The 12368-nt window shown below is 46.8% G+C and overlaps 1 protein-coding gene across 17 annotated transcripts in view; it reads right to left on the bottom strand.

Annotated features, from left to right (window-relative positions):
* The window catches only part of TTC7B (tetratricopeptide repeat domain 7B), a 273939-nt gene that overhangs the window by 111242 nt on the left and 150329 nt on the right, over positions 1-12368 (bottom strand). For all 17 annotated transcript variants that reach the window (XM_070378355.1, XM_070378356.1, XM_070378354.1 and 14 more), the window contains 2 exons: positions 9770-9833; positions 5827-5964 (listed from right to left, as the gene is read on the bottom strand). In XM_070378355.1, the coding sequence (XP_070234456.1) occupies positions 5827-5964; positions 9770-9833 (202 nt within the window). The remainder of the gene's footprint in view (positions 1-5826; positions 5965-9769; positions 9834-12368) is intronic.

Here is a 12368-nt window from a genome sequence, read left to right as displayed (position 1 = left end):
CGTTAAAATGGAGCCATTAATAGTCAAGAAACAAACCTCCTTAGCAGCTTGGGTTCATTCTCAAAAACGAGGAAAGCGGTGCTCGTTGCTTTACTTTTAATAGCACAGGTTGTCATGCCAACTAGCACTGCTGTTCAAATTGAACAGGGAGAAAAGAAGTGTTCCTTCCTACACAAGCCTTTCAGCAGGGCTCACATGAGCCTTTTTGTTTTTATTTATTTGGCTGTGCTGGGTCTTAGCTGTGGCATGTGGCATCTAGCTCCCTGACCAGGGATTGAGCCCGGGCCCCCTGCGTTGGGAGCACAGAGTATTAGCCACTGGACCAGCAGGGCAGTTCCCACGTGAGTCTTTAAAAACACACAGACTCCTAGCACTGGAGGGACGGCAACCATCACGCTTGTATTTAAACCTGTCAGGATGAGGGTGGGATTTTCCTTTGGTTTGAATTCCCTCTGTACACCATGCTCCTCACCAGGGTCTGGCTGAATAGCACCCGAGAGAAAGAAAGGCATGGTGTGGGGCCTTCTTGAGATGCGAGAAGAGACTTCTGTCTCAAACAACAGAGCCAGAGAGGAGAGTGGCTCTGCTCCCCGAGTAAGCAGAGTTCTTTCGTTTTTTAATTTTTAGATTTTTATTTTGGCCATGCTGTGCAGCGGGAGTGTGGGACCTTACTTCCCCAACCAAGTATTGAACCCGCGCCCCCTGCATTAAGAAGCATGGAGTCTTAACCACTGGACCGCCTGGGAAGTCCCCAAGCACAGCTCTTAAAGGGTAGGGTCTGCACAGCACTTACAATGCACGCAAAGGTGTCAGTGACAGGAGGGGCGAGGAGGAGACAGGCTGGGAGCCGAGGCAGTCACCCTGGCCTCTTCCTGCTGGCAGGAGGACCTGGGTCAGCAGGTCCTGACGCAGGAGTGTTGCTGTTGCTTGGGGACAAGAAAAGGGAGGAGGGGGTGAGCAGGAGGCAAGACCACCTCTCTCACAGCAGCCTGGTGGTGGTGACTCCTCTGTTCATGAAAGGTCCCAGCCGGCACAAAGATGACCCCTGCATTTCGGGGCCTGACAACCCGCCTCCACACTTTCCACCCGGGGTCCTCTCCTCCTCTCCGCCCTCCTGCCTCCCTGACCTTGATGGTAAGGCTGTCCCTCTGCTCTTAGATGTTTTAACTCCTCTCAGGCCTTGTGGAGCCAATTCCCACACTGGCTGCTGCAATCCTCCCTGGTGGCCAACCGGCCAGCTCCGCCGCACCTGGTCTAACTTTCACCTGCAATCAACACGCCTTCACTGTCCAGCCTTCTCTAACTGGCTGCCTCTCCACGTGCTTGTTCCTGATGACTGGAAGTTTCTGGAAAGATTGGATCACTCCTGTGTAATAAGCTGCTTCCCCGGTGCCAGGCAAGTCCTGTGCAGAGTGGCAGGGACAACGTGGCAGGATGCAGGTGCCATTTAATGCAATCTACGCGCTGGGCTCTGTTCTGAGCCCTTTGCACGGATTAGCAAACAAGCCTCAGAATGATATGAGATGCGTGTGAGTATTATCCCTATTTTACAGAAGGTGAGACTGAGGCATAAGAGGTTAATGACTTGCTGGAATCATAAAACTAGTAAGTGGCAAATCAGGAACTCAAACCCAAGCTCTCCGATTTTAGGGCCTGGGTCCAGAACACATGAGACGGCTGACTTAGGTTTGGGGGTTGAGGTGGCTGGGCTGGGGTGGGGGTGTCGATAGAGGGGAGAAGAATGATTGGGAATATTCACAATAAAACACCTATAATATTATTCCATTCCTTGAAACTTACAAAGATGTACATGTATTTATTCAATAAGGCATAGGTTCAAAATTATAACAAAACTATTATGTAACATTATTAAAGGCAAAATTTAGGAATATCCTAAATGACTATAAACCAGCAACTGGTTACATAAATTTTAGTACACTCAAACAATGGAATACTATACAGCTATATAAAATGATGAAGTTATATACAGTCACTGCCTATATCTATTTTTGAATAAAAGTTTCATGATGTGTAAAAAACAGAGAAATATGAAAAAACTGATCTCTAAAATGTCAATGGGCACTCAACTATCTCTAAAGAGTGGGATTCTCTGACTTTTTCCTTTCCATATTGTATATATTGTTCAACTCTTCAAGGAGTCTGCTGGGCTGCTGCCTATGGCAGGAAGACCATGAAGTCAATTTCATTCTAGGAGGAAAATGAAAGCAAAACAAAATAAAAAGAGGGAGAAAAAGAAGGGGCAAGGGGAAAAGCCATGAAATGTTTTTCAACAGACAGTGTTTGAGAAAGATCACTGTGGTGATGATGCACGAGATGAAGATGGGATATCAACCATCACAGCATGAACGAGAATCACTAAAAAAAAGGAGCAATGTAGGAAGTTTAAAGCCTAGCTGCCCAGAGCAGCACTATTTGTAACAGTCAAATGCCTGGCAACTGATAAATGGAGAAACAAATCTCAGTGTATCCATACGATGGAATGTTATCAGCCAAGAGGATGGATTCATGTTAAAAGACAGAAGAACCTTAAAACATTAAGTGGGTGAAAGAAGTATAATAAGCTCAAAAGATCATATACTGGATGACTCTATTCATATGAAATATAGTCAGTCACCTACATATGAACCTTCAAGTTACAAACTTTCAAAGACGCAAATGTGTGTCCCATCAGTGCCAAGTGTGAGTGAAAGTGCAGCCTGCCCTCCATCTCCCATTGCTGACGACCCTTCAACTCTACCATCTCCCACCTCCTCTCCCTCCTCCAGTCAGTAACTCTTCCTGCCTGTTCACTTGATGGCCAGCCTCTCTATGCCAGTGGTTGTACGTACTAGTGTATTTTCAAGGTACTGTACTGTAAAATTTAAAATGTTCTGCTATTTTTCTTTTAATGTATTATTTGTGTGAAAGGTATTATAAACCTATTACAGTACAGTACTATATAGCTCATTGTGTTAGTTGGTATCTAGACTCACTATGTTGGACTTACGAACATGTTCTCTGAACAGAACTCCTTTGTATGTTGGGGACTTATTATATTCAAAATAGCCAAATTCACAGAGTCACAATTCAGATTAGCAGCTGACAGGGCTTGGCAGGAAGGAGAAATGATGAACAAATACTTATGGGGATGGGGTTTCCTTTCAGGGTGATGAAAATGTTTTGAAATTGGAGGTGATGACTGCCCAACAGCAGGAAAGTATTAAATGCCACTGCATTGAACCTTCTAAAATGGCTAAGTATATGTTTTATAAATTTACCTCAATTAAAAAAAATTCACTTAGCCTTTTAACCTAAAGTCCTCAGAAAATGGAAGGGTAAATGAGAAGAAGGAAAAACGAAAGAAAGAAAACAGCAGCAAATGAGGGAAGCAGGACAGATTAAGTAGGACCTGAGAGCAAAGGGGGGTTGTCTGGTCAACCAAGGGTGGACCAAGCCCCTATCCCCAGGAGGAGAGCTCTCCAAAGACAGGCCCGGCCTGCGAGATGCTCTGCGAGTTCGCCTTCCTCCCACGACAGCCCTACTTAGATCTGAGACAACGCGGATACCAAATGTTTGCTGGGGAAAGCTCCATCTGCAAGCCCAAGTAGAAATAGCAAGAAAAACTAAGGCCGAGGATTCAAATCCTTCATGACTGTATGCAGAACCTGCACAGAGACTCTCCCAACATCAGGCACCCCAGATGGTTAGTGCCTGCTGCTTTGGCTGTCTCCTTTTCTGGACTAGGGGTCACTCACCCACAGGGACCCCACCTTGATCAAGATACTGCGCCCCCAGCCCTAATCACAGCCCCCGGCACAGAATCAGGGCCTGCATATATATGGGATTAAAAAAATGAATGCTCTCCATTTTATATATTTGATCCACTGACTTACATTTTTAATGGGTAAAACACTGACATGGTACAAAATTCAAAAGGCTCCAAAGGCTCCCACTGTTCTGCTCCAGCCCCTTCAAATCAACCCCGCACTGTCTCCACAGGGTCCATGTGACCAGTGCGGTGAAATTCTGAATCAAGGCTCTGCCAACCAACCAGACTACCCAGTGACTTGAGTGTCAGGGCACGACCACGAGACAAGGCTAGGCGTGATGTCAAGGTGAAAGCTATCTGGCTGAAAACGCGGTCCCAGGATTCCGCGCCAGGCGGAAGCACATGCCAGGGAGCCTCCGCCTCACAGACAAATGCCGCTAGGTGACAGCCGTCCCCCCAGAGCCATTCGTGGCACGAGAATAAGCCTGCAGGCAGGGGCCGTCCAGCCCGTCCGCCACGCCGGCCACCCCGGCCTCCTCACACCTGTTTCGGACAGAGGCGAATTTCAAGCCGGGGACCAGTTCTGTGGCCCCGTGATGGGAGGAGAGGGGTCGTGCAAGCCCCACGCAGCCTTGGACGCCGAGAGACTTTTAGTGGTTGTCGGCGCAGGGAGGGAAGTTCACCTTAAAAGAACTCAGCTGTGAGCTGCCTGGCTCTCTCCCTGCAGATGGGCTCCTTGGTGGAGGCGGTGGACAGGAACTCAGCTGGCCAGGAGGAGAGGGTCCCTGGGAGTCAAAGCCCCCGGGGTGATGAAGAACCCGGGCCCACCCCAAGCCTGGGACGTGCCCGGGTGTGCACTTTGGGACAGGAACATCTGGACTCATCGCTTCATCTGAGCCAGATTGCGAGGGGCTTTTTTTTTTTTTCTGAAGCCTGAGTAACGGTCGCCCTGTATAGTCACCAAACCAAAGGCTAAAAAAAGATGGGAGCCACGCAGGCTCGTCTGTTCCCCGAGGCTCCTGCTTAAAGAGGCGGTGCACCGGCAGGCTACAGGGTGAGCCGGGCGCCGGTCCGACGTCAGCCAATCTGTTACAGTATTTCATTCCCTGTCCGCGTGCCCAGAGGCTGTTGCAACGCGTATAAATTTAGAAGAAACAAGATAAATACCGTGGAAAGGTTCATTTGAACAACAGGAGTGGTTTTTCTTTCCTCCTTTTCTTTTTACTCCACTGGAGAAGAGATAAAGTGGTCCTGTGACTGAGTTAGCCTCTCGGGGGGTAGATCTGGTGTTCTGGGCAGTCCCTCAATAACGCATAAGCATGGCCTCCGACTAACCAGCTTCTCCTGAAACTGTAAAACAGTCCAGCTTCCAGCCTGAATGTCTCCTAGCAGCTGAGGGAATGAGGCGGCAACGATATCTACAAGCAACTGGGGTCTCCTCAGAATGAGCGCAAGACTACACGTGAAGGCACCGCTTACTCTCCCTTAAGCCCGCACCGGCTCACCCGACGCACCCTGGGCCGGAAGTCCCGGCTCACCTGACACACGTTGGGCCGGAAGTCGTTAGTGCGCCAGGAGTTATGCCTCAATACTTGACATAAAATAAAACCAGCTTTACAAGGAAATTAATATCACAGGTCGGAGAATGGGGATCAGTGTGGAAATCACACTGAAGAAGAAAGTGCCTGAGAAACGCTCGCTTTCTCTTACACACAAACTCACCCCCAGTGGGTTTATGGACCACCAGTAGGAACTGAGCACAAGTGAATTCTACCACCGCATTGTGCAGCCTGATTCCCATTTTGCAGAGAAGGAAACCAAAGTTAGATGAGGGGCCCGAGGGTACATGGCTGCCAGTGAGGGGGGCGGTGTGTGTGTGTGTGTGTGTGTGTGTGTGTGTGTGTGTGTGGCAGGATCACGTCCGCCAGCTCTTCCCAGTGCACACACCGCCTGTGTGTGTGTGTGTATGTGTGAAGACCAGGTAGCCCAGGTCCTCCAGCACTCACACCGCCAGCACCACCCACTGCCTGGAAGTCAACCAGACTCAAGGGCTGTACCTCTGACAGCATCTCATACTGGCCTCTTCTTCCAAGAGCAATGGTCAGTAAATCATAGACCACAGATGCACTCTGTAAACTGATGAGACGGTCGCTCTTGTGCTCAGGTATCCTGCTCAGCACAGCGTCCCGGTTGGCCTGAAAACAACACGGAAAAGAGAAGCAGATGGTGAGCTGGCCATGCACACAGCTATCGCTTTGTGCAGGGAAGCCATTCAGGGCCTGCTGCCCCTGAGAGCTTGCCGAGGGCCTGGGGACAAGGGCACGAGTGAGTAAGGGGTCGTTTACTCAAGATCCCCAGAGCACCGCAGGACTCAGAAGGCCTGGAGGGCACTTGTCCACATTGGCAGGCGCCTGGAGGAAGCTTCAGGAGTGGATGCAAAGCACAGTGGTTTCTCCTGGGCTCAGGTTCACAGCCAGCCACGCAGCGGACACAGCTGCGCTCCGGGGCAGCAGAATCATCCATCAGATGAAGCCCTGCCGTGTCTCACTTATGGATCCTGCTTCTCCTCTACATGAAAGAGCAGGAGAAAATCCCCAGCCCCACACTTCAATTGCCAAACGGTGTTATCAGGGCACATCAGTCCTACAGAGATGTATCTTTCCCTCTCTCACCCAAGCAACATTCAAATCTCTGTATGATAGCTTCACTGGAAAAGACTACAAAGACTCCTTCAACTTTGTTCAGGGAAGCACAGAACAGATGTAGAAGAGAAAGTAAGAAGCAAACAGACTTTGGTTTTTAAAGATGTTAGCGCAAAGGACTGGGGAGAACAAGGAGGCTTGTCTATTTCACACCCCCACTGCTCAGCACAGAAATACCGCAGGCGCATTCAAGCTTATTCATCTCATTTATCTAGAAATCAACTGCTCTCCATGGCAACTTGTTTTCATTACTTTTGCAATTACTCCACCAATTCCTCCAAACACATCACATGTACTGGAGACTCTAAACGTAGCTCATTTTTTCCCTTTTCTCCCTAACAGGGAGTTCAGTACCAATAAAGTTAGACTTTGCCTGTTTTCTTTTCCTTCTAATTAACAGAAGGCTCAAGACCTAGCCATCCCTAGGAACACAGAAAGGGCCCTTCCATTTTCCCTGTGAAACTGGCTCTCGAGAGACCAGGGTCTCGGCAGCCCAGCGTTTACCTTCCAGCCTGACACTTGGAAAAGCCATGCACACACCTTCTCAGTCACTAATGAGACGGATGCTTTCTTTTGTGTGAGTCCAAGGCATGGACTTGTAGCCTCCTGTCAGTACTTACTCATTTTAAAACTCCTTCCTCTTAAATGTCAAAGACAAATAAGAAATATATAAGACAGGCCACTTCCTACAAAGTGAGTCATCTCTTATGGAAAAAGCCTGCTTTTTAAAATTTCATTGTAAGTTTTTCTGGTTAGGAATGCCTTTGGAGCCAACAAAAGAAGCTGTGAGGGAAATAGGGCCTGCTACCAGTGGTCTCATTTGATTTATTTCCTCCAAATGTTCCATATTGAGACCGACCTGGGACAGAAGGGAACACAACAAAACATCATTTAAGAAAGATTTTCAGGTTATGCCAAACGTGTTCCTTTTTTCTTTTTAAAAAGAAAGTCTATCAGTGCCTTTTGATTAAAAAGGTACAGTACAGAATCTCAAGCAGGTCCACAAATAATAAATATCCCAGAATGCTGTCTCAGTGGTAACTGTGCTAAATTACAGTTCTGATAACTCCCTTCTCCTGGAGAAACTAATTTGATTTGAGGTAAGAACACAGTTCAACTCCAAATGAGTTCCTGTAGGCAGAGGGACCATTGACAAATTTATGTTTCTAAGTTAAAATCAGGAGCAGAGGAGAATACAGTTTTCTCAGACACACATACACACACACAACACAGCAATTCTCATTTTGGTTCTGAAATTGAGCACATCTATTTTCTGTCTAAAAACTGGAAGAAAAAAAAATCAAGGGACATGAAAAAAGGCTTCCAAAGGCAACTTAATTTAGATTTCTACCTACGTAACCATGGAATGATTTACAGGGAGAACATAACCGTCCTGGTTGGCAAACCTCGTCCTTCTTATTTACTGTCATCATTTGGATTTCATCATCCTCTGAAGAGATTTTCTGGAAATTAAATATGACAGAGTCAAATTTGACTGCCTCAAGGGGATCTGAAATTTGAGTATTATTAGGGTCTATCACTGCAGTGAGGGAGCAGGAGAGTTAGACGTCACTCCCAAGGCATTGACTCTGAGAGCATGCATTTTAGAGATGTCACCAGCTTTCCCAAATTCCAAACTGCAATGCACACAGCCTGACAACAGAACACAAATTTTCAATCAGAATTGTCCAAGAGATCGAAAGTGTATGGTCACCATGCTCTCAGGACTTTTCCACTGTCACTAACCGAGTTTGCCCAAAGGAAGCTAAATACCAGGTTGTGAAGAGCCCCGTGAGAAGGAGGGAATGGCAGTGAGCACTCCCCCCGCCCCATCGACCCGCCACAGAACCAGCGACGGAGCACATCGAGATCTGCTCGTCTGAATACCAGTTACAGGAGGCCACAGGTGCTGGCCTGTGCACATATGCGCCTCCACAACTGTGCCAAGGCAGAGGAGAGGATGTAAATGACACCATCCGCAGTCACCAGCTGACAGTCAAGGAAAGATGAGCCATGGAGGCGACCTGTATCCTTCAGAGGAAGTGGGGCCAATGACGTCAAAGGGCTTCCAAATAAAAAGATGCGGTAACTCAAGCAGTCTCCCTGTTGTAAACATCTCAGGGCCATTTCACAGAAAAAGAAAACCCAAAGCTTTAAATTAAGGCAAGAAATCTACCCTCCCTGCCCAACCCCAGCCTCTTCTGCCCCTTCTTCACTCAGCACCCGTTTCTAAGTCTTCTTGCTTGGAATATTTCCTGCCTCCATTTAAACTGTAAGCTTGGAGTAGAGGGGACCACCTTCTCTTGCTTTAGTTACACCTCCTTTTTCTCCTTGTTTTTCCTCCTGCCTGCCCAGCAGGTTGGGAGTTACAGAAGGAGACAGGATGTCTGCTAGAAGGAACAGGAGGCCACTGAAGGATGCCTCTAGTCCCTCGTCTAAATGAGTAGGTGGGCACAGGACCTTCCAAGCCCCAAGGCTTGCTGTTCTGCTCAGGTGCTCAGCACACATCATTTACGTGCCAAGGTACTAACTACTATGACCCATATTACTCTGGCATGCTTCAAGCTGGGCTGTCACGCCTAGCGAAGTGCCGAGAAGAAACCCAGTAAATGATGAATGATGAAATTCTAGACCTAAATTCGATCTCCTGGCCAAACACTAAGAAAACATCTCAAAGGAATCTGATGGTCTGGCAAAAACTCCCTCCCAACAGCAGAGCCGGGTAACAGAGTGGGCTCTCCTGGCCTGGGACTCTGCAATGCCTGGGGAACAGGTGGGGGATTGGAGAGAGGACCTGGGTGGGAACACAGGCAGGTTCATCAGGCTGCTGCTACGGAAACCAGAGGTTCAATACAGCCAGTGTTTCACCCCCAGATTCTCCCTCCCACCAAGGCAAATGAAGAGGGCTCATAAAGGTTTACCCTTGAGGGCTTCTCCCCGCCCCCCACCAATTTAAGTTTCCCCTGATGGTCATTTTAGGTGTAGTTACCCATATGCAACCGTGTTCTTGTCCAATCAGTACTTTGTGGATAAATGAATGAACTTAGATGCCTGCTAATTGCTAAGGGAAAGAGAAGCTTCATGCTTCAGGCCAACCTAGGGCCATTTCTAGCCAGCCCAAGAATTAGAAACATTTCTCTTTAAACCACTGTAGTTATTTTTCCCACCAGGTATCCCCTTCAGAAAGTATTCTTCTTGTTTATGCAAAGAAAGAGTCACTATCCTGATGGAGTCACCATATCAAAACAGGAACTAAAGGAATCGGGGAAAGAAAAATGTAAAAACATATTCTACTCACCATTGATTCACTAATCAGCAGTAACAACAGGGCTTCTTCAGTATTTTCTTGAGGACAAAAAATGCTGTATAAAGAAAATTCACTTTGATATATGGCAATTTCAAAGTAACACAAAATATATGACTAAGAGCAGGACTGAATGCTAACAGCTTCTAGATTTTTATATAGTATAGAACCAAGCAAAATGCTGGATGATGGACACTTGAATTAATTTGTTTACTTCTATGGAATTTATACATTTTAACTATGCATTTAAATAGCAGGTAGCAGAGTAAAGCTGTAGAAACCAAGTTAAAAGCTCAAGTAACATTTGTGACTATTATAGAGGCAGAAATTTTGATAAGTACAAACTGACATTGTCTCAATAACACAGACTTTCTCCTAAACCCATTATGAGTTATAAACTGCAGACATTTCACTACCCGGTACTCTTCTTATATCTTACTTGCTAGCTGGCATATTGTATATTGTCATTTCGATGAAATAGGAGATTGGAAGCAATTTTAGAGTTTGGATAATTCCTAGGACACTGTAAGAGTTTCGTGAGCTAAGTGAGCTATCTTACAGAAACACACATGCTGTATTTTGGGGTAACACACAAGAACTGTCTTATTGATCAATTTTGTGGAATCTGGCTAGACTCAACATCTTGGATTCAAAGGAAAGGCTTTTAGGCTCAATGTTGCTCAGGATTATAGAACAATAAAAGCCAAACATAACTCTGATCTCCATTCTCTATATCATTTTTTTTTTCTGGTTTGAGCATTTTAAAAGACTTCCTGCAATTTTCTCCATTCTAAAGCTCTAGAATCCTTGAGTAGAACTGTGAGTTGCATCACAAGTTGGGCCAAACTCAAGTCTTTTTTGTGGAACGCTAGAAGAGTGCAGGAAGAATGAACTTGGTTAAGGACTTCCCCCAGTCAGTGGTTAAGACTCCACGCTCCTAACGCAGGGGCACAGGTTCAGTCCCTGGCTGGGGAACTAAGATCCTGCATGCCGTACAGTGGGGCCGAAAACAAGAAGTCAACTTGGTTAAAAACAAACAAACAAACGCCTGGATGTTTTGGAGATGACTAAATAAAGACTAAATTTACACCTTCCCTGGTGTACTATTACATTTAACTTAAGAGAAGGGATGAGGCCCCATGCCACCCCCAAATGGTCAAAAAATGTTTTCCAAATGATTCTAAATACTTGTTCTTTTTAAGTACCGGCAATTTTTGTATTGTGTCAAAAGACCATGAGGAGTAAGAAAAGTACAGTGGCTGAGACTTTACAACTCGGACATCCTGGACGTAAGGAGACCACCTGTGGGACGGTTCCTATTGCTCTTTCAGGACTAAGATTTAAAAAAAGCGCCTGTGAGCTTCAGGGCAGCAAGGGAGAAACAGACATAGAGAACAGAGCTATGGACATGGGAAGAGGGAGTAACGTGGAAATGTACAGGCCCGTGTGTGAAACAGATAGAATGGGAACCTGCTGTACGACTCCGGGAGCTCAGGCTGCAGGCTGGGGCGGGAGGAAACGGGAGGGGGTCCGGGAGGGAGGGGACATGGGTGTGCCTGTGGCTGATTCTTGTTGAGGTCTGACAGAACACCACAGAATTCTGTAAAGCAATTATCCTCCAATTAAAAAATTTTTTAAAAGTGGGGAGGGGGGCGCCTGTGAGCAAGGAGCGAGATTCTAGAATCTGCAGTGACCTCATTTAAGAGGTAGCTTTAGGTGCCTTGGGTTTTTACAAGAGAGAACTCTTCTTTCCCCTTAAATTCAGAAATAGAGCCTACAGGCTTTGAATTCAGAATGCTCATGTGAGTGAGTGTGTGTGTGTGTGTGTGTGTGTGTGTGTGTGTGTGTGTCCATCCTGCCATCAGTTCCTGACATTCTGGTTCATGTTCACATGCAACTGGGGCCTCACAAAAAAAGCAGTAACATTAAGCTTTTTTTTTTTTTTTTTGCTTTATAGCTAGCCAGCTCTGCATTGTCCAGACTATCTGAAAAGAGAGAGAGCCCATGCTAATTGTGACTTAACACCAGCAAACTGCGTCCAAAATAATCCCCAGATTCCATCTGCACCGTCTAGGCTGCTTGTATGTGAGGTTGTGTTATTTTAACCAGAGCTGCTAACAAGTAGCACATTAACCGATTCTAATTCTACTTCCTCTACCCTTCCTCCATCCTCTACGCTTTTCAAGGCAGGCAAGATGGGTCCGCAGGGGCGCCGCAAAGCTCTGAGGACCTGCAGGAAGAAGCAGGGACCAGAGGAAGGGAAAGGACAGTTTTGAGACACACCTGAAAAACTGCAGACTGTAGTTCACCCCCCGCCACTTACGAATTCTCTAGACCTATTTCTGGCCGTTCTTTCCCTCTTCCCTGCGGAGCTCAGGGTGGACAGTGAAAACTGCTGGGCTCTCCTATTGTGATGTTGTCCCCTTAGGGCCCAAGAGTGTCAAGGGGAGGTCCTGGGCCCCCAGGCCTCAGGCTGTGGAGCTGGGAAACTGGAGCCTTAGATCTGGAGGAAGGTGATGGAAGAGCTGGCCATTTATCCCTTCGGTTCTGACATGAAGTAGTTATCAGGATCTTTCAATGTCCCTCATTGTTA

The sequence above is a fragment of the Bos mutus genome, chromosome 10, assembly GCF_027580195.1.
Source record: "Bos mutus isolate GX-2022 chromosome 10, NWIPB_WYAK_1.1, whole genome shotgun sequence".
In the NCBI taxonomy this organism is placed as follows: Eukaryota; Metazoa; Chordata; class Mammalia; order Artiodactyla; family Bovidae; genus Bos; species Bos mutus.
This window is presented reverse-complemented; position numbering and strand designations above follow the sequence as displayed.